Source organism: Crocuta crocuta, unplaced genomic scaffold (genome assembly GCF_008692635.1).
Source record: "Crocuta crocuta isolate KB4526 unplaced genomic scaffold, BGI_CrCroc_1.0 scaffold11, whole genome shotgun sequence".
Taxonomy (NCBI): domain Eukaryota; kingdom Metazoa; phylum Chordata; class Mammalia; order Carnivora; family Hyaenidae; genus Crocuta; species Crocuta crocuta.
This window is the reverse complement of record NW_027528624.1, coordinates 4,244,685-4,266,628: the sequence shown is the minus strand read 5'-3', so window position 1 is coordinate 4,266,628 and position 21,944 is coordinate 4,244,685. Positions and strand designations below refer to the sequence as shown.

At 42.2% G+C, this 21,944-nt stretch overlaps 1 protein-coding gene across 1 annotated transcript in view; it reads right to left on the bottom strand.

Annotated features, from left to right (window-relative positions):
* Positions 1-21,944, bottom strand: part of TULP4 (TUB like protein 4) — a 168,342-nt gene that overhangs the window by 69,729 nt on the left and 76,669 nt on the right. Inside the window, exon 2 of the mRNA XM_077755073.1 lies at positions 10,774-10,902. Within this exon, the coding sequence (XP_077611199.1) occupies positions 10,774-10,902 (129 nt within the window). The remainder of the gene's footprint in view (positions 1-10,773; positions 10,903-21,944) is intronic.

Below are 21,944 nucleotides of genomic sequence, written 5' to 3'. Positions count from 1 at the left end.
CAGTCTCCATGCTGAGCATGGATTGGCTTAAGATTCTCTCTCTTTCCTTCTGTCCCTTTCATTTGCTCGTGCTCTCTAGAGACTAAAATGAAAAATAATGATAATTTAACTGGAAAAATTATGCATACTTGGGTGTTATTTTATCAAATGTGTTCATTGTATTTATTCAAATAACCACATTTAAAAAATCTTTTAATCTATTACTGAAGTGAATTGCTTCTATGGACTCCCTCAATTATACTACCCTTGCATGCCTAGAAGTAGCCCAACTTGGAGGTGAAGTATTATCTTTTATACACACAGCTGATTTACTGATGAGTTCAGAATTTCTACAGCTGTATTCATGAGTGAAACAAACTTAAGATTTCCTTTTTTGTAATGTCTTTGTCTGGATTTCTCAAAGTTATGTTGATCTCTCAGAATGAATTGGAGAGTAGTTCTTTCTTTTCCACTGCCTGGAACAATTTATAGAAACTGGAATGACCTAGTGCATGAAAGTTTGGTATAACATTACTATAAAACCATCTGGCTCTGAATTTTTTCTTTTTTCTTTTTTCTTTGGTGGGAAGATTTTTAACCATTGCTTTAATTTACTCAGTAGTTTTAATACAAGTCAAGCTGTTAAGCTTTTTATTTCCTAAGTCAGTTCTATTAAACTACTAAAAAAAATTTTCCAGTTCACATAAGTTTTCCAAATTGTTGGCAAGTAGTTGCTGATAGTATTTATTATCTTTTTTTAAAAATCAACCTTACTGAAGTATAATTTGTATACATTAAATAAAGTTCTCCTCAGCAGTCAATCCCTTATGCTCACCTTTGGTCCAAGGCAACCAGTGAATTTCTCTCACTAGTTTTATTCTTGAATTTTACATGAATCAAACTGTGTAGTTTGCTCACTTTTGTGTATGGCTGCTTTTACTCAGTACAGTATTTGAGAGTATTCTAAATTCTTGTGTGCATCAGCAGTTCATTCCTTTTCATGAAGAGTAGTATTCCATTATATAAATAGACCACAACTTATTTATCCATCCAAATTGCCAGCCATTTCGGTTGTTTCCAGTATTCAGCTACTGCAAAATTGCTATGACCATGCATGTGCAAGACTTTTGGTAGATACATGGTTTCATTTCTCCTGAGTAAATACCTGAGAGTGGAATTAACTGCTGGATCATATGTTAAATGCTGGGTCATAAAAGCATGTTTAAATGCATAAGAAATCACCATATTATTTTCCAAAGTGGTTATGCCATCTTACACCTCCTGCAGCAGTGTATGAGAGTGTTAGTAGGTTCAGTCCTCACTGGCACTTGGTGTTGTCCATCTCTTTAATTTTAATTCCAGTAGGTATGTAATGGCAGGACACGGTGCTCCTAATTTGCATTTCTCCAATGTAGCCATGGGGAGTATCATTTCGTGTGCTTATTGATCATTTGCAACTCAGAGCTTAGGGGTTGCTGATGCCTGTGCTGCTGAAAATCCATGTGTAACTTTGACTCCCCCAAAACTTAACTACTAATAATCTACTACTGACCAGAAGCCTTATCAATATCAGAAACAATTAACACATATTTTGTATGTTTTACCTATTATATACTGTATTTCTGCAATCTAGTGAGCTAGAGAAAAGAAAATGTTATTAACCAAATCATAAGGAAGAGAAAATACATTTATAGTATGGTATTTTTTTTCTTTTTAAAGTTTTTATTTAAATTACAGTTAGTTAACATACAGTGTAATATTAGTTTCCAGGGTAGAATTTAGTGATTCATCAGTTATATACAACACCCAGTGCTCATCATTACCAGTACCCTCCTTAATACCCATCACCAATTTAACCCATCCCCCTGACCACCTCTCCTCCAGCAACCCTCAGTTTGTTCTCTATAGTTAAGAATCTGTTTTCAGGTTTGCCTCTCTTTTTTATTTCCCCTATTTCGTCTGTTTTGTTTCTTAAATTCCACATGAGTAAAATCATATGATATTTATCTTTCTTTGACTTATTTCATGACCTGAGCTGAAGTTGGACACTTAACTGAGCCACCCAGGCGCCCCATTAAAAAAATTTTAATGTTAATTCATTTTTGAGAGACAGAGACAGAGCGTGAGTGGAGGAGGAGCAGAGAGAGAGAGGGAGACACAGAATCTGAAGCAGGCTCCAGGCTCTGAGCTGTCAGCACAGAGCCCGATGCAGGGCTTGAACTCATGAACCATGAGATCATGACCTGAGCTGAAGTCAGACACTTAACTGACTGAACCCCCAGGAGCCCCTATCTTTAATTTTTCGAGGAATCTTCATACTGTTTTCCAGAGTGGCTGCACCAGTTTACATTCCATCCAAGAGTGTAAGGAGGGTTCCCCTTTATCCACATCCTCACCAATACCTGTTGTTTTCTCTGGTCGTTAATTTTAGCCATTCTGACAGGTGTGAGGTGATATCTCATTGTAGTTTTGATTTGTTTTTCCCTGATGAGTGATGTTGAGCATCTTTTCATGTGTCTGTTAGCCATCTGCATGTCTTCTTTGGAAAAATGTCTATTCAGACCCTCTGTCCAATTTTTAACTGGATTATTTGTTGTCGGGGTGTTGAGTTTGGTAAGTTCTTTATATACTTTGGATACTAACCCTTTATCAGATGTCATTTGCAAACATCTTCTCCTATTCTGAAGGCTGCCTTTTAGTTTTGTTGATTGTTTCCTTCGCTGTGCAGTTTTATCTTGAAGAAGTCCCAATCAAGTTAATTTTTGCTTTTGTTTCCCTTGCCTCTCTGGTGATGCGTCTAGGAAGAAGTTGCTCCAGCCAAGGTCAAAGAAGTTTTCCTCTAGGATTTTGATGGTTTCCCGTCACGTTTAGGTCTTTCATCCATTTGGGGCTTACTTTTGTGTATGGTGTAAGAAAGTGGTCCAGTTTCATTCTTCTGCATGTAGCTGTGCAGTTTTCCCAGCACCACTTGTTGAAGAGATCATCTTTTCTCCTCTGGATATTCTTTCCTGCTTTGTCAAAGGTTAGTTGACCATACAGTTGTGGATCATTTCTGGGGTTTCTACTCTGTTCCACTGATCAATGTGTCTGTTTTTATGTCAGGACCACAGTACACTGCCTTGATGGCTACAGCTTTGTAATGTAGCTTGAAGTGATGCCTCCAGCTTTGCTTTTCTTTATCAAGACTGCCTTGGCTATGTGGTTCCACACCAATTTCAGGATGGTTTGTTCTAGCTGTGTGTGGAAAATGGTGGTGGTATTTTGATAAGGACTGCACTAAATGTGTAGGTTGCTTTCGGTAGTATAGATATTTTAACAGTATTTGTTCTTCTGATCCATGAGCATGGAATGTTTCTCCATTTTTTTGTGTGTCATCTGTACTTTCTTTCATCAGTGTTTTATAAGTTTTCAGAGTACAGGTCTTTTGCCTCTTTAGTTAGATTTATTCCTAGGTATCTTAGGTTTTTGATGCAATTGTAAACGGGATCAGTTCCTTGATTTCTCTTTCTGCTGCTTCATTATTGGTATACAGAAATGCAACAGATTTCTTTTCATTGATTTTGTATCCTTTGATTGTAATGAACTCATGTACCAGTTCTAGCAATTTTGTGGTGATGTCTTTTGGGTTTTCCATATAGAACATCATATCATCTGTCAATAGTGAAAGTTTGACTTCTTCCTTGTCGATGTGGATGCTAAATTACTTTTGTTGTCTGACTGCTGAGGCTAGGACTTCCAGTACCATGTTAAATAACAATGGTAAGAGTAGACATCCTTGTTCCTGACCTTAGGGAAAAAGCTTCCAGGTTTTCCTCACTGAGGATGATATTAGCTGTGGCTTTTTCTTATATGGCCTTTATTATGTTTCCTCTAAACCTACTTTGTTGAGTCTTTATCATGCATGGATATTGCACTTTGTCAAATGCTTTTCTGCATCTTTTGAGAGGATCAAATGGTTCTTACCCTTACTTTTATTAATGTGGTGTATCACATTGACTGATTTGCGAATTTTGAACCATCCTTGCAACTCAGGAATAAATCCCACTTAATCATGATGAATGATTCTTTTAATGTACTGTTGGATTCGATTTGCTAGTATTCTGTTGAGAATTTTTGCATCCATGTTCATCAGGGATATTGGCCTATAGTTCTCTTCTTTAGTGATGCGTTTGTCTGTTTGTGAAATTGGGGTAACGCTGGCCTTATAGAATGAGTTTGGAAGTTTTAATTCCATTTCTATTTTTTGGGGGAATAGTTTGAAAAGAACAGGTATTAACTCTTCCTTAAATGTTTGGTAGAATTCCCTTGAAGCCATCTGGCCCTGGACTTTGTTGGGGGATTTTTGATTAATGATTCAATTTCTTTGCTGGTTATCAGTCTGTACATGTTTCCGTTATTTCTTCCAGTTTCAATTTTGGTTGCTTATATTTCTAGAATTTATCCATTTCTCCCAGATTGTCCAATTTGTTGGCATATGACTTTTCATAATATTCTCTTATAATTGTATTTCTGTGGTGTTAGCTGTTTTTTCATTTCTCTCATTTGTGATTTTATTTATTTAGTCCTTTCTCTTCTCTTTTTCATAAATCTGGCTTAGGGGTTTATCAGTTATATTAATTTTTTTCAAAGAACAAGCTCTTGGTTTCATTGATTTGTTCCACCATTTCTTTTTTTTTTTGGTTTCTGTATCATTTATTTCTGCTCTGATCTTTTAAAACAAAATTTGTAATGTTTTATTTATTCTTGAGAGAGAGAGAGAGAGAGACAGAGACAGAGCATCAGAACATGAGTGGGGGAGGGGCAGAGAGACAGAGCGGGAGACACAGAATCTGAAGCAGGCTCCAGGCTCTGAGCTGTCAGCACAGAGCCTGACATGGGGCTCAAACTCACACACCACGAAATCATGACCTGAGCCGAAGTCAAGACATTTAACTGACAGAGCTACCCAGGTCACTCTCTGCTCTAATCTTTTTTAATTTACCTTCTTCTGGCTTTAGGCTTCATTTGTTGTTCTTTTTCTAGCTCCTTTGGCATACGATTAGGCTGTGTATTTGAGAGTTTTCTTGCTTCTTGAGGTAGGCCTATATTGCAATCTACCTCCCTCTCAGGACTGCCTTTGCTGCATCCCTAAAGTTTTAGACAGTGGTATTTTCATTATTTAAAGAATGACTGCTTAACCCAATCATTCTTTAGTAGGATGTTCTTTAACCTCATGTATTTATGATCTTTCCAAATTCTTTCTTATAGTTGACTTCAAGTTTCATAGTATTGTGGTCTGAAACTATGCATGGTATGTATGATCTCAATCTTTCTGTACTTGTTGAGGGCTGATTTGTGATCCAGTATGTGATCTATTCTGGAGAACATCTCTAAAGCAGTGTATTCTGCTGCTTTAGGATGAAATGTTCTCAATGTATCTGTTAAGTCCATCTGGTCCACTGTGTCATTGAAAGCCATTGTTTCTTTATTGATTTTCTGCTTAGATGATCTGTCCATTGCTGTAAGTGGGGTGTTTAAGATCCTCCTACTATTATTGTATTATTATCAATGAGTTCCTTTATGTTTTGGTATTAAGTATTTTATATATTTGGGTGGTCACAAGTTGAGGTCATAAATATTTACAATCTTCTTGTTGGATAGTCCCCTTTATTATGATCTAGTGCCCTTTTCCATCTTGTCATGGTCTTTGTTGTGGTTTTTTTTTTTTTTTAAAGTTTATTTATTTTTATGAGAGCAAGAGAGAAAGCATAAGCAGAGAAAGGGAAGACAGAATCACAAGCAGGCTCTGTATCATCAGCACAAAGCCTGATGTGGGGCTTGAAGTTAAGAAATGTGAATCATGACCTGAGCCAAGATCAAGAGTTGGATGCTTAACTAACTGCGCCATCCAGGGACCCCCAGTCTTTGGTTAAATCTAGTTTGTTTGATGTTAAGTATTGCTAGTCTGGTTTCCTTTTGACATCCGTTTACGTGATAAATATTTCTCCATCCCCTCACTTTCAACGCGCAGGTGTCTTTAGGTCTCAAGTGAGTCTCTTGTAGGCAGCATATGGAGGGGTCTTTTTTACATTCAGCATAATTACTGACATGTACTTAGAGCCATTTTATTGCTTTTTTTGTTGCTGTTTCTGGAAAATTTCTCGGGTCCTCTCTAGTCCTTGTCACTTTTGGTCTTTTCCCTCCTACTCAAAGCGTCTCCTTTAATATTTCTTGCAGAGCTGGTTTAGTGGTCACAAACCCCTCTAGTTTTTGTTTGTCTGGGAAACTCTTCATCTCTCCTATTCTGAATGATAGTCTTGCTGGATAGAGTATTCTTGGCTGCAGATTCTTCTCATTCAGCGAGCTGAACTTCTGGCTTGCCAAGTTTCTGTGGAAATATCTGCTGCTAACGTTTAGCACTTCCCTTATAAGTGAGGGACTTCTTTTGTCTTGCTGCTTTTAGGACTTCTTCTTTATCACTATATTTTGCAAACTTAACTACAATATGTCTTGGTGTTGGCCTGCTTTTGTTGATCTTGATGGGAGCTCTCTGTGCCTCCTGGATTTGGATGTCTGTTTCCTTCCCCAGGTTAGAGAGGTTTTGGGGAAGTGCTTTCCTTGTGTGATCCTGTGTGCTCCTCATCCCCCCTCTCTCTTACCTCTCTCCACGACCAAGGCTCCCTTCCCTCCACAGAAGCCGCGATCCACTTCTCCCCATTTCTCCCCCAAACCATGTCTCTGTACTTCCTACCTTCCTCGATGTAGCCTCTTCTCTCCCTCTAGTTGTGCACTTTGTTCTGTCAGCCCTCAGGTCAATTTCTTGGGTGTTCAGAATGATCTGATAGTTATCTAGCTGTGATTGAGGGACGAGGCAAGCCCAGGGTCCTGCTACTATGCTGCCATCTTAGCTTGCCCCCCTCCCACTTCTATCTGTTCTGTATTTATTGAAAAAAACCCATGTATGTGTAAGTGCACCTGTGCAGTTCACCGCAGTTGTTCAAGGGTCAGCCGTTTGTACAAATATCAAATCATTATGCTGTTTGTCTACCTGCCACTAATATAACATTATATGTCAATTACAACTCAATAGAAAAAAAGACTATTATGTCCCCCCACTGACTGACCTAGACATCTTTTAACTACTTTGATTACCTAGTATTCTCTATAGTTATTCATTCATAAAATTGTTACCGATTGCATTTACTTAGAAATGTTTAACTTTCTTTAAAATTGGTGACAATACTGGATATATCACATTTCAGATAAAATAAATGAACACCAAAAGGACACGAACATCTGCTGTTTACCCAGCAGAGGTTACAGGTTTGTGTTTGGTGGTTAGCACGTCCCCACTGCGACCAGGGCATGGATTTGTGAGCCAGCTCTGGAACAGCTGGCCTGAGGTTACTAAAAAGAGAGGTTTGCTTAGGGCAAACTCAAGACCTCGGTTTCACTGACCCTATGTTTCAACTAACTACACTATGTAGCTTTTAAGAACTTAAAACATTTTCTAGAGACAACAAATTAATTCTGCAATAAAATTTAGAGTTTTTTCATTTTTCAAATGTAGTGCTACTTATTGATAAGCATTCTAACTCCTTTATCTTGGAAGAGATCTGTACTAAAAAGAAAAACAGCCTACTAGAGGGTGGAAGGGTTTAGCCAGTGAAAAGAAGCTTCCCCAAGACACCACCAGTCTTGCAGCCACAGAAAATGATAATACAGGATGTTTCCATGAATGAATCGGGCTTATTATATTAGGTCACTCAGAGTGGTAAAAATATACCGCAGCTGGAAAAACAAAACCGAGGGGACCGAGACCCTGTGCTGTAAAGAAAGGAAGCAGGCAGACCCCTCCTCGCTGCCTTTCAGCAGCCCCGGCCTGCGGGCACTTGCCTCACTGGGCGTGTTGTCAGACGTGGGTTAACTGTGTCTGAGCGGCAGCCCAGTCAGACCTCAGCCCGAAGCAGCTTTCATCACAATGGCCAGTGCCTGTGCAGGGCACAGCCACCCCCAGTGACTAATCCTGCACAGTAACCACTCGCTGTTCCAGACTCACTGTTGAAATAAAGGACTCATAATAATTTCCCGAAAAAGAAGCTGTTAAAGCATCACTTAGCTTTTGCCAAATGTTTGATTCCTTTGTGACAGGACAAGTCATGCTGTGTAACATGGACCACCTGTCACTTCCTCTGAAAAGCATTATTTTTCTCTGAGCAGATTTCAAGGACCCTCCTCTTCCAAGCCACAAAACCATCCTTCCTCCCACCAGGCTCTGTTTCAGGTGCACAGACAGCCACTACTTCCTCAACCAGTGATTCATCATCGCCAGTGCACGGTGTGTCATTACCCGGATCAATTCTGACGCCAACACAATTCAAAGCAGCCAAACCTTTCCCAGATGTTAAATGTTTACTGCTGACAACTGCTTAGCGGGTTTCGAGGTTTGCGGGATCAGAGCTCCAAACAGCAAAATTATATATAAATGCGTATCACACCACAGTATAGTGGTTCCTTTTGGAACATGACAAGGACGGGCATCTGTGAGATTCCAGGAGGCCCGGGGTGTTCCATGGTCCATATATGTTCATTCGCCTCCAGGACTGAATTCATTCTCCCTTTCTTGTGTCTAAAATGCTTTTTTTGTGCCAAATTCTCAATAAAGAGAAAAGCTGGGGGACATGGTGGTGGTGGAAACCACACAGCTGCTACATGGAGATGACAGGTCTTCGTCCTCGGAGACGCTGCCTTCAGGAGAAAACAGTGCGGTGGCAGCAAGGCGTGGCTGCTGGGGCTGGACTCTAACCGTAAAGGAGTCTGAGCTCCTCTGGATAGACTGTGAGCACATGCATTTCTGCCAGAAGAGAAAACAGCTGTCCAGGAAGAAGAGAGTGTGACTGTTCTGGATTCAAAACTAGGTCCAAATTCTGCTTTACCACCCATGTACTTCCTGGCCTGAGTTTTTTCAACCTCCTTGACCTGACTTTTTTTTCTTCTATTAGTGGAGAAAAGTGCCTGCTGAATAGGGTTCCTGTGGAGACTGAGGGAGAACACACGGGAAGGACAAGCACTTAGTTGGACTTGGTCCTGGCTCCTCTTCAGGTCTTCCTCGGAGTAATGCTTTAGAGAACTGCAGTCGGCCAAGGTCTAAAGACATGTCTAACTCAATCACTGGGCCTAAGGAAGAGTTCACGCTCTGGGGGATGGGAGAATTACAGCATTTCAGAGACCCTTATGGACGAATTCAGAGAAGTCTCCACCTTTCAGAAAGCCATCCAGAGTTGCTGCCTCAAGGCCTGAAGCTAGTCGTTGGTGATGCCATTATGGCTACTACTTAAGGGCAGGGGTTACGAGGTGGTGGTACCTCAGAATACTACGGGCACTAGAACAATACGTGCGGACAACTATCATGAACAGACAGTGTTATAACTACTTCTTGGTTAATCTTATTTAATCCTCCTTGTGATTCTCTAAGGCAGGTACCATGAGAGTCCCTGTGTTACAGATGAGAAGACTGAGGCACAGAGAATTAAGTATCTCCTACTAAGAAATAATGGAGGGAGACTCGTGGCCTGTGGGGTCTGACTCGAGAGCTCATGCTCATAACCACAATGTCTCCCTTCTAGGTAACATGAACTTTTCATGGTCACAGAGAGTTCCCGTCCGTGGCTCTATTTCAGGATGGCTGGTCAGTCGGCCACAGGGCAGGTTATAACTCTTCCTTTTTTCACTCGATGCAGGGGTGCAGGAAACTGATAAGGCCTTTTCAGAGTTTACTCTACTAAATAAATAAACTCACACAAAAATGAATGTTATATTCTACCCAGAGGTAGATGTGTCTTCCGTGACGACAACTTACAAAGACCCTTAGCTGTAATAGTAACTACTAATGATATCTTTGTTCCTTGCAATTTTCTGTCATTTCACTTCACTGGTGTATCTTTCAAACTTGGGGAGCTCGCAGCTTACTTAAGCACTAGATGGGAGGAAAGAAGGTGAGCCTCCACCTCCTGAGGGAGGTATAAAAGGCAGTTGCTGGGAAGCCAGGCCTGGAGTGCTGAGACAGTCTGAGAGAGCCCTCATGGAGGAAGGTCCCCTGACCACTTGGTTCTGAAGCCACAGTTCAGTCAAATCCCTGGGATGGGACTTGTGTCCTTACACCTGGGAAGAGGAGCTCCGTGTGGCCCACCGTCACAAGGGGAAGGTGGGAGAGCCAGATCTGTACCATAAGCCAGAAGAATCTATGGAGCAGGTTTAAAAATAGCACAGCTCAGCAGGGAGTCCCTGGAGCACCTGTTTTCCTCAGAGCAGAGACAAATTTGTATCGGGAAGGAAGAGCTGAGGGATGACAACAGGTGGCCGCGCTAATTGAAACCCGACAGAAGAGAGTGTTAAAAACTCAGCTTGACAAGTAGGTTGTGAGAACGGCTCGAAGAAGCTCCCTGCGAGAGAACTAAAGACTACAACACGCGGCAAGTGCCTTTCAAAGGGAGCAAAAAAGTGATATGCCGTAAGCACTGCAGAGGATCCAAACTTAACATGTAATCACAACAACGAGGGATAAAAAATTATTTCGCAGATTTAATTAAAGCTTAAAACTTGGCAAGTTCTCACAACAGCATAATAGTTGAATAAAGAAGTAGGATCTTTCTCTTTTCATCAAGTGATATACTTATTCAAGGGGAACAAAAAGCAGGATTCTAGTTTTATTTATTTTTACTCTACTGGTTTCTGGAAAGAGTTTCCATTTGCCCTGGAATACGTGCTCTGCGTTTTCTCCAGCGAAGCCTCACTGGGAGCGACTCTGCCACTCACCTGAGCCCCACGGTCATTGACCAGTTCCACGGACCACCTCCCTTCGTACTGAATCCACACGAAGATCCCTCCATCTGCGTCACACGTGGCCAGCTTCTGGTACGGCTCATTCCACCTCACCAGCACAACCTAGAAAACAGCCAACAAGATATTTACTACAGGGACTGAAGCAGAGGGCCAGGAGTCAGCATCCAAAGAGATGAGACTTCAGAGCTAAAGAGGAGGCACGGTCAAGGGGAATGAATGACTGAGGGCAGGTGTGGGGATTAGCACAAGGGACAGGGTATAGCCCACAGGTGGCAGAGTCACAGGGAATGAGACCCTCCATGACGAGGGTTCCTGAAAAAGTACAGAAACCTGAGCAAACCACAAACTGTGGCACAAAAATACCCACTGCTATAAAAGTAGAGAGAGGATCCAGAGCCCATCTGGACCCAGTCCTGCCTCTCACAAGTACAAGACTAGTTGCAGCATCTAAATAATTTAGAAAAAAATACTTGAAATGTCTAAGCTATTAAGTACTTATCAGAGAGAAAACAATGAAATTATAAGCCTCAACATTTGTGAGTATGACAAGCTGATTTTTTAATTTGAAAAATTCTGAACCTGGACAAATTACTCATCTTTCTGGACTATCACTCCTTCACCCAAAAGGTGGACTGTCTGGGAGGTGATCTGTGGGAGTAGGTAAATGCCCAAGGAGACTCAGGGCAGGACTCACAGTGGCTATGAAGGACACAGGGCTATGAAGTGGTTCTGGGAGTCCATGAGCCACAAAACCAATACCCTGCCTTCAATTGGGTGAACTCTCTCTGAGTGTTGCCTGACTGGCCCATGCTGGTGATCATGAGGAATTCATTCAATCGGTCAGACGTGGTTGGTACTTATTAGGTTCAGACTATGTGACCAATGTCAAGATAAAGAACACCAGACCCCATGCTTAGGAAGCTAAAAATCTATCTGGGAGTCAGCACATCCAATGATGCAAAGACATACACGGATGTGTGACAGTCAAATGAGCACTGTCATTAGCCACCCAGCACACAGCTGCTATTCATAAGGAAGATCTGACTCCCCTGTCTCCCCCCAGGACTTCACACCCAGGAAACTAACAACCCTCATGGACATGCAGCACTTTTCCAAATTCCAAAACAGCCAGCAAGTGGGGCGCCTGGGTGGCTCTGTCAGTTAAGCGTCTGGCTCTTGATTTCAGCTCAGGTCGTGATCGCGTGGTTTGTGGGATAGAGTTGCGCTGTCAGCGCAGAGTCTGCTTGGGATTCTGACTCTCCTTCTCTCTCTGCCCCTTCCCCACTCATGCTCTCTCTCTCTCTCTCAAAATAAATAAACAAACATTTAAAAAACAATAATAAGAAATAAAATAGCAAGCAAGGCCAAGGACAGACTGTCAAGGACCTCTGCAATGTCTAGACCCCTCCTCACACCCACCTGTGTCCAAGCCACAGAGTAACACAAAACTCCTGTTCCTTCTCAAACCTGTGTCAAGGGCACACCTGATTTTAAGCCTTTAATTTGGTTTTCAGTTACTAGACAGCTGGAGGGGCCCACAGCCTCGCTCTGCCACAGGTGGCCAGATCAGCACTTATTGTGAGATGCATAATAAAAATCCAAGAGGAAATTATTGCCCACTTAAAATTTAAGACACTGTAGCTCTCTTTTACAAGTGCAAAACAAAAAAAATCAAAGACAGCTGTGAGGCTGCACTCCTCCGAGGCCTGGCAATCACCTGGCAGGTCTCACTTGTCGATGGCTCCCACGCCAGAGGCCGCTTTCATGGATGCGGACGCCAGCCACACCTGGGGCGGCCCCATCCTGCTTTCTCCTCGCCGGACGGGCTGCCCCACACTGCCCCCACTCTGCAAGTGCAGCACGTGCACTGTCCACCGATGACTGCTGGTTCACGTGCACACGGCCCCACTGAGCTGTGCGCCCGAGAAGGGGACAGGGGCAGGCTCACCTTTGAACACTGACACAGTAATTCTGAGTGTGTTGTGCCAAAGATTACTATGTAATTAGAAGTTATGACCCGTATTCAATTATATCTTTGAACTATGAGAGGTTACTGAAAACAATGTCCAGAAGGTTATTTTTAATGGCGAAAGGCATTTTAACAATGGTCAACTCTGCCTCCCTGCACACTGTGAACTGCAGGTGCTGAGGATGGAGAGGAAGCCATCTTTGTGCTCGTAGAGTTCAGTTCACTAACCAGACCTAATACAGTGCTCTACATGCACTTATGGAGTTGTGAACGTACACAGGAGGGGGCCTCAACACAGGTGGAGGGGGAACAAATGCAGATTCATTTTTTTAAGTCCAGTTTTTAAAACTCCCAATTTGAGAGGCTCTTATGGTTTGCCTCCCTCTGTTTTTATCTTATTTTCCTTCACTTACCCTATGTTCATCTGTTAAGTTTCTCAAATTCCACATAAGAGTGAAGTCTTACAAACTGAGGGTTCATGGTGGGAAGGGTGTTTACTGGGTGATGGGCATTAAGGAGGGCACTCTTTGGGATGAGCACTGGGTGCTCATATGTAAGATGAATCACAGGGTTCTACTCCTGAAGCCAAGACTACCCTGTAGTTAACTAACTTGAGAATAAAGAAATAAAAAAGAAAATTAAAAAAAAAAGAAAAATATCAGTCTAAGAAGATTAAAAAAATTACTGATCTAATTAAAAAAACCATAACATCAACAGCAACAGAAGTCTTTTAATGACACTGCATGTGTCATAAAATTGAGAATTCCCAGTCAATAAAGACCAACTTCATAAACCTCTTTCAGAGCCAATGATTTGGCCTGAGCACTGCAATCAACTAATGTACATGCAGCTACATTTTGGTCCTTAAAGACACACATTCATTGTTCAAGTCCACAATCACTGATTACTTCAGAATGGCCACCATGGGATGGAATATGACCAGTAAGTACGTGATATTCACAGCTAATCAGTTTTTAAATTATTTCCTTACGTTAACACAGAGACCATTCATCTGCTGTGACCTTCCCTGTAAATACCATTTGACAAGGTGTCATATTTTAGAAAATAAAGGTTAATGACGTTTTCTGTACTTCTGTCTTTCTTCCTTTAACATCCATTGCCAGGCATGGTTGCATATTAAGTTAACATCAATAATAAAAACCCTCTTCTTCACGGAAACTGCCGCAAAGTCATAGCATGAAACAGACACAAAAGAGCAAAGGCCAAAAATAGCTTTTTTTTCACTTTAAAGATTTCTTGGTCTTATGACAACACGATAGTACTTGTTGAATAAATAAAAGGTTCACAGACTTCATCTTTTTGTAATTCTTGATTAGTACGGATGCAGCAGTAAATGGAAATGTAGTCCCCGTTCACACACCTTTGCTGTGAGTTCTAACCAGTTTAACTGAATAGGCGGGTAGCTCCCCTAACTTACAGAAAGAAATCTTTCCAATGATTCCTCATTTAAAAATAAAGTCAAACTGTTAATGTTGTTTCCCGGATTAGAATTCTCATTTCCTCTCTCATCTACAATTCATAGCTGCCTGCCTTATCTCCCAGCAGCTTATTTCCTGTTCCCCAAATCCCTCCAGTCTCGTTGGCAACGTCAGGACATCCCAGAGCGCTGAGAAACTACCAACCAGGAGCCAGTGGCCCACGTCGCGTGGCAGCGTGCTCCACCTCCAACCAGGCACTAGGCAGAGCGCCCCTTCCTGTTCAAAGGAAACAGGGCTCCAGTTTACTCTGTGCACAAAAGAACTTGGGCATTCAGGGTGCTAGCTGAGGGTGTGTTCTACTAAAAAGTCCAAAGATAAGCTAAGCATTGACGCAGGTCTTTAATTACTCAAAAAATGCCAGGCTGTCACTCTCTTTAATGTTAGACAAACAATTTTTCATTTTATAGTTATTGCTATTAATAGGTATTTATTGAGGACTATTAAAAGTAGACAAACCTACATTTAAAATATAGGGCAGGTCTGCTGAAAGTCTATTTGGGATATAGTCTAGTGCTCTAAATAAGTCACGTCATTTGCTACACCCCATCTATTTTTAGGGAGAACAAACATCAGTTAACCCATTTCAAGGAAGTTGATCTTTTCAGTCAGAAACCCTTTAAATGGTATTGAGAGATACAAATAAAATTGTATTTTATAGAAATATACAGGAAACCACCTCAGCAAATGACTAGTAGCACCAAAGTTCAGTAATATTTCTCCCAACCCAAAAAGAATTTAATTGGAATGAATGCTAAATACCAATAGCTCAAGTAATAAACCCCTGTGATTATTAGCATCCAGGTTTTTAAAAAAACTTCTGTCAGTAAGTGAAACAGCAGTAAGTTTAATTGTGCCAGTTCAAGTTTAGGTACATTTAGTAAAACAAAATGAGTTTCAGAAAAATGATACGAATTTCAGATACATTTCGTCATCCTAACAAAGAACCAAAAGCATCCTGAAATAGAAGCACGGTGACTTTCCAGACTCGCATCCACCAGCACAGAGGTCCTTGAAGTGCTGAGGCAGGAGCGCAGGCTCAGGACTAGAGTCCTGGCCGTGTCACTCACCAAGGCACTGGGGTCCTCCTGTACCCTTAGGGAAACAGCAGCACATCCTTCTAGAATGTGTGAGGAGTATGTGGAGAAAGGACCTTAGCACAGAGCCAGGCACACAGCCAACACTCAATCAGTGAGAGTTCCACATTATTCAGGTATGAACTAAAGCTTCCAGAATACAGAGACTGGTTCAGCATAGTATTGATGTGTATAGTTTCCTCTCCTTTGATAGAAGATAAACAGTCAGTCAGTCAGTCAGTCCCTCTTTCCAGGCCCACCTTCTGCCACTTGCACTCCCCACTCAGTTCTGCACCTAAAAATCAACAGCACCACACACTTCCTGGCATCTCTGGCCCAAAATACACCTCAGCTCCTTGACACTGGTGATAACACCTTCCCTGACATTCCAACCACTTCCTCTTGCCACTAATGTGGTATCTTCTACACCGTCCATGTCCTGCCTGCACTTGGTCCCTCAGACATCTCAGCTCCTCATCGGCTGGGTTCCTCATCAGCCCTGTGCCACGCACACAGCGGTCTTTCCACACTTCTTTCCAAACTGAACTATTCCTGAGTGACGATTAGCCATATTTCTGTAGAATTTTATAATTTTCTCTCTCAACGATAAGTTGTTAAGATTGATTTCAAATGAGATTTTTTTTTCAGGTAACAGCTTTGTTGTGACAAAATTCACATACCATACAATCTACCCATTTAAAATGTACAGTTCAGTGGTGCTGTACAGAGCTGTGCAACTGTCACAATACATTTTAGAACATCTTCATCAACCCCCCAGCACTCCCCTCCAGTCCTAGGCAATCACTAATTTTCTTTCTGCCTTTACTGATTTGTCTCTTCTGGACATTTCATATAAATGGAATCATATAATATGTGGCCTTTGGTGTCTGGCTCAGCATTATGTTTTCAAGATGTTTCCATGTTGTAAGTATATATCAATACTTACTTCCTTTATATGTTCAAATAATATTCCACTGTGTGGATACAAACCTCTGTGTCCATCCATTTAGCTGATAAATGAGCCTGAAATTAAATCCTCCATTAAGAGCGACCTCGGGCTGCACGTAGCCCCACTTCCAGGAAAAGCTTCAGCTGAAGCCACCCTCGGACCGCCCTCGGATCAGCCAATCAAAAGCAATGTGTGACATTCTGTGGTCTGAGTCAGGGCTGGGAACTGCAGGTAGTTACTCTGTACAAACTAGCCAATCACTCACCGCTTGCCTAAACCCCACGTAGGCCCGTTGAGCTCACCTCATAATTGGTCATTTTCAAAGGATTCTCAAAGGTCATGATTGGGCCCCGCCAAAAGTAACAGACGCCTCACAGTACTGAATGGTCAAAACTTACCATGGGTGCTGTACAATTATGACTGGTGCATATGTGATGATGCTATACATACTATGTGTGCACCGTAACACCCCCGTCCCTTACCCCATAAAAACCCTGCTCACTATTGTTCGGGGCTTCACCTTGCTGCCACTGCGCCGGTTAATGGGTGAGCCCCGGCTCGAGCTTGTAATAAAGACCCTTATGTACTTGCATCAGGGCCGGCTCCTTGGAGGTCTCTGGGGACTCGCGATTTGGGCATAATAATAAACATCTGGGTTGTTTCCACTGTTTGGCTATTATGAATAATACTTCTATGAACACTTCTGTACAAATCTTTGTATGAGCACGTTTTCCTTTCCTTGGGTATATGCCTGGCAGTGGAGTTGCTGGGTCAAGTAATAATTCTATGTTTACCTTCTCAAGGAACTGTTTTCCAAAATGGCCACCCCAACTTACATTCCCAGCACCACTGGGTGGAGAAGGTTCCAATTTCTCCACCATTCTTTCCAACACCTGCTATTACGTCTTTTTTAGTATGCCATTCTAATGGATTTGAAGTGGTTGTGATTTGCATTTTTCTAATGGCTAACGATGTAGAGCATCTTTTCAAGTGCTTATTGGGCATTTATGTAAATGCCTATTCAGATCCTCTGCCTGTTTTTAATTGGGCTTTTTTCCTTACTGAGTTTGAGAAGTTTCTCCTGTTAAGTCCACTGACCATATTTGAAAAAAAACTTCAACTTTTTTCCACATAATCATATTTATCTCACTTAAATGTTCACAAATCCAGTCCTCATTCATTCATTCATTCATTCGGTTCAAGCTGTTGATAAGGAAGTCCAAGATGGAAATGGCCCAGAGACAATAAAGGAATTCAGAGAACACAGGTCTGAGGTCAGAACCTTGGAATTCAGGGACCACGGTGCCTCTAAATGGTTCTGAAACAGAATGTGTTGGGGATGAACTTCTTAGTCCCAGCTTCTCTATTCTCTAGGACACTTTGCAGGAAACCCAGAACTACATATTTTTTCCCGATTTCTTCCAAACCTTCTTGTTGGAAAATAATACAACTTCTAATTGGATAGAGTCTGTATCATCAAGCAGAGCTAATGTATGAAAAAAAGGACTCTACCAAGTCTCCTGATATAAATGCAAAATTACCATTCCCAGCCTTCTCATCTGCTAAGTAGCAGCAAGAATCTTCCACAAAAGCATATATAAAATGCTTTGAACAGCTACACTAAAAATATAGTCTGTAGAAAACCAGACACTTAGCACCTTCATCTCCTGACCACTGCCAGCCACTGATTTGCACACACCTCAAAATCCAGTGGAAATAATACTCTCAATGACTCTAACTTCCATCCTGTGCCATCCCATCTCAGGAGCCACTTTGTGAGTAGAAAATTTTACTGGAAACACTACTGACTAAGGTTTCAAAGCCCCTTACCATGATGAACTAGCATGTTTTTTCCAGCCTCTTTTCTCACTTACTCTCACATAAGTGTTCTTGGTGTAGACCATAGTTATCGGCTTTAGCTAATTTAGAGCTAACACAACCATTCAGTCTCATAGATGAGGAAAGGGAGGTTAATGCAGCGGAGTGGCTTGCCTGAGGTCACACAGCAGGTACAAGGTGGGTCAGCATTCAGGCCAGAGCCCCAGTCTCCTTTCCTGTTCCAGGCACTTGTCGATTACCAAGGTCAACCAGACTGACCTGTGACCATCGATCACTCAGCACCACCCGGGTGCTGCTAAGAGGGACGCACACTCACAGAAGAGATGCCCTGCCTTCAAGAAGCACCTGATGCAATGCTTGCAGAAGCCACCTCACTTTGTCCTTCTTAATAAACATGCATTCTTGGGGCACTTGGGTGGTTCAGTTGGTTAAGCACGTCTGACTGTTGATTTCAGCTCAGGACATGATTTCGTGTTCATGAGATTGAGCCCCACATTGGGCTCTGGGCTGACAGCATGGAACCTGCCTAGAATTCTCTCTCTCCCTCTCTGTCTCTGCCCCTCCCCCATGCGCTCGTGCTGTTGCTCAAAATAAAGTTTTTTTTTTTTAAAAAGCATGCATTCCTGCCACCATTCCTCTGTGACGTAGAAATGTTCTGAAATATCAGTTTTATCAACAAGTTCCAGTTCTGATAGAAAACAAAAATCATACTAAAAAAATAAACTAAAACATTACTGCAGGTAGATTACAATTTTTATTAGAATTTTTCTACATCTTCTGATTTTCCCACAATGAACATATTCCAGCTTCTCATATTCCCTTGATAGGAAATTTTAACAACTTCTTTTAGCAATAATAATAATAATCAACAGTTTGCATCCTTTTCACCTACATGATCTTATTTTCTCTTTTATTTTGGAAGGAGATATTGCCATTACTATAACCTCCTCATTTTACAGATTAAAAAGGGAGAGCTGGGAGGGGAGGAAGTAAAGCTAAAAGAANTAGACTTTTTTTTTTTAATAAAAAAAAAAAGGTCTGGGCTGTAGTTCAAGTTTTCAATTAAGATGTATTTTTATACCTATATATTATATGTATGTATCCTCACTTAATTATTTTGTTTCTCCCTCTTCTAAGGAAAAAAAATGCTTTCTTGGATACTTTCATTTCTCTTTACATTTTAAATATTACAGAAAAATGTTAACATATGCCAAAAAAGGGTAACTGGGATAATAACCTTCCATGTACCCATATTCTAGCCTAAAAACAAACATTTCTGCATGTTTTTAAGCTTTAAAAACTGATGTGTTCTTCAATTCTGTGTCACATAGTGNTCCTAGAAATAAAACATTAAAAAAAAAAAAAATTTAACCGCCGCATGGTAGTCACTGTGTGACTATGCCGCAATTTACTTGTTCTCTTGGCTGATAAACAGTTAGGGTGCCTTCCTCTTTCCTTCCTGCTTTTACTCAGAATGCTGCTTACGGGCATTCTGCTGCAAGCCGCCCGTGAACAAGGGCAGTTCGGGGTAAGTGGATTAAAGGCAAGTGCGGCTCTGCCTTTATAGACCTCGCTGCATTCGTTTCCAACGACACTAGAAGTTTACGCCCTGTGAGCACTTTACCTTTGCCTTGTATCGTAACTATACTCGACAGCGGCAGACTCCTACATTTTCCCCAATCGAACAGGTGTAAAATTATTTACCTTGTTTCTGATTTTTATTTATCTCCACAGACTTTTGTAGCTCTCTCCAGCTTGGAACTTCTTAGTTTCATGCTCCTATAAGATGTACCAAGTTTTTCCCCACCTCTCTGCTCTCCTGCACTGTGCTTAGGGAAAATAAGGACTTGGGCCCATGGCATGCTTCCACCAACTACACCTGCATGGCTTCCTCCAAGAAGAAAGGAAAATCCTGTGGGTCCAGGAGCCATCACTAGGCATCTGCACCACCACCAACGCAAGGCCCCGTGAGGGCGGCGACAGGGAAGGCACGGGGGCGCCCTGGACAAGCACACCCTGCAGTCCCGGAAGAACAGGGCGGATGAGGAAGGCGGCTGATTCCGGCTGGCTGGACGATCTGACCAACTTAGGGTAAATACACATAATTCTGTCTCCCTCTTGGTATCGTTTCAGTAGCTTGCTCCGGCTTGAGAAGTGACTGGTGGGCATCTGGTGGGCAGCCCCTTGCACTGCCTCCTCCAGCCCCTGTGCCCTCATCACTCCTTGAGCCTCTACAGAGGTGGCAGCCTCGCTGTGGCGAGAGCGTCCACACTGAGGGAGCCCCACGCTGTCTGCAAAGGGGAGGATTTGTGGTGGGAAAAGGACGAGTGACCGCTAGCTAACACATTAGGGTGCTTTCCTCACTCCTCTATAAACCCTCCTTATTCGGTGTCTGTAGTTTGAGCCTGAGAAAGGGATTCTTGTGCACTTACTTAATGGTTTACTGTGGTTTCTCCTGAGTGCTCGCAGGAAGGGGTGTTCGCTGGGGACCTGGTCCCAGGAGAGCTCTAGGGTATGAACTGCACCACAGGCGGTCCCACTTTGAGGCAAGGGGCAGCCCCTGTCCTCCCCTGGGTGTCAGCCCTTGGTGGCTGGCTGGGGATGGGGGGGAGGAGGAGGGCAGGTGGCAGCTGTGAGCCGCGGCAGCCAGCACTCACGGCGTCTACTACACGTAGTTTCCTCTACTCTTTCCAGTCTTCCCTCTGCTAGCTTTTCCTCCTCTGACCTCTGTGGACGAGCGCCAGGGCTCAGTTGCGACCCTTCTCTCTACCCTGCTTCCTACTGATCTAGTCTCATCTTTAGAACCAAACACTGATGACCTCCAAATTCTTACCTTCAATGCCTTACTCCACATCCTCTCCGAGATCTCTACTTGGATGCCTAACAGACAACACAAACTTAGCACATCCCTATCGGTTCTCTGCACTGGTTTTCCTTGAAGCTGCTCCTCCTCCGTGCTCTCCACTCATGTGAACGACCCCCGGCTGCTGCATGAGTCCTAGACAGCAAAGTGAACTCTCCCATCCCTCAGGCTCACTGGCTGTTGCAGGGGAGGGGGATGTCTGGGCAGAGATATGGTCCTGATCCCCAGGATAAGGCAAGTCTTCACAAACTGCTCATGTCCCTTCTGTGGTGGGGAAGCAATAAACAGATGAAAAACGCAGCCAGTGCAAAAGAGATCACTCTTGGCTTGATCTTTACCACCCCAATTCTGTTTTAATAGTGGTACTAGGTGCTACATGGTTTTCAGATGTGAATTTAATGCTCTCAAAAAGAAAATTCCCTTGTCTAAACTAGAAAGTAGGGAAGAAACTCAAAGAAAGCAATTGTAAATGCGTCTGAAAACTCTAATGCACTATATAAATATTAGCTCTCGGAGTTACTACCCAAGTGTAAACAACTTTTTAGATTTCTAAATAAACTTTAGATTTTAGAAGTGTTTTATATTTGCAGAATAATCACAAAGTTAGTACAGAGGTCCCATATGCCCCCACACCCAGTCCCTGATTATTAATACCTTACATTAGTATATTTGTCACAATTAACTGACCAATATGAACACATCACTGATTAAAGTCCATACTTTATTCAACTTTCCTCAGTTTTAATCTCATGTCCTTAGTCTGTTCTGGGATCCCATCTAGAATACTGCATTTCACTGCCATGTCTTTTTAGGCTCCTCTTAACTATGATAGTTTTTCTGACTTCCTTTGTTTTGGGTGACCTTGACAGTTTTAAGGAGGGCTCATGAAGTATTCTGCTGAATATCCCTCAAGTGAGACTTGTCCGATGTCTTCCCATGCTAGGCTGAAGTC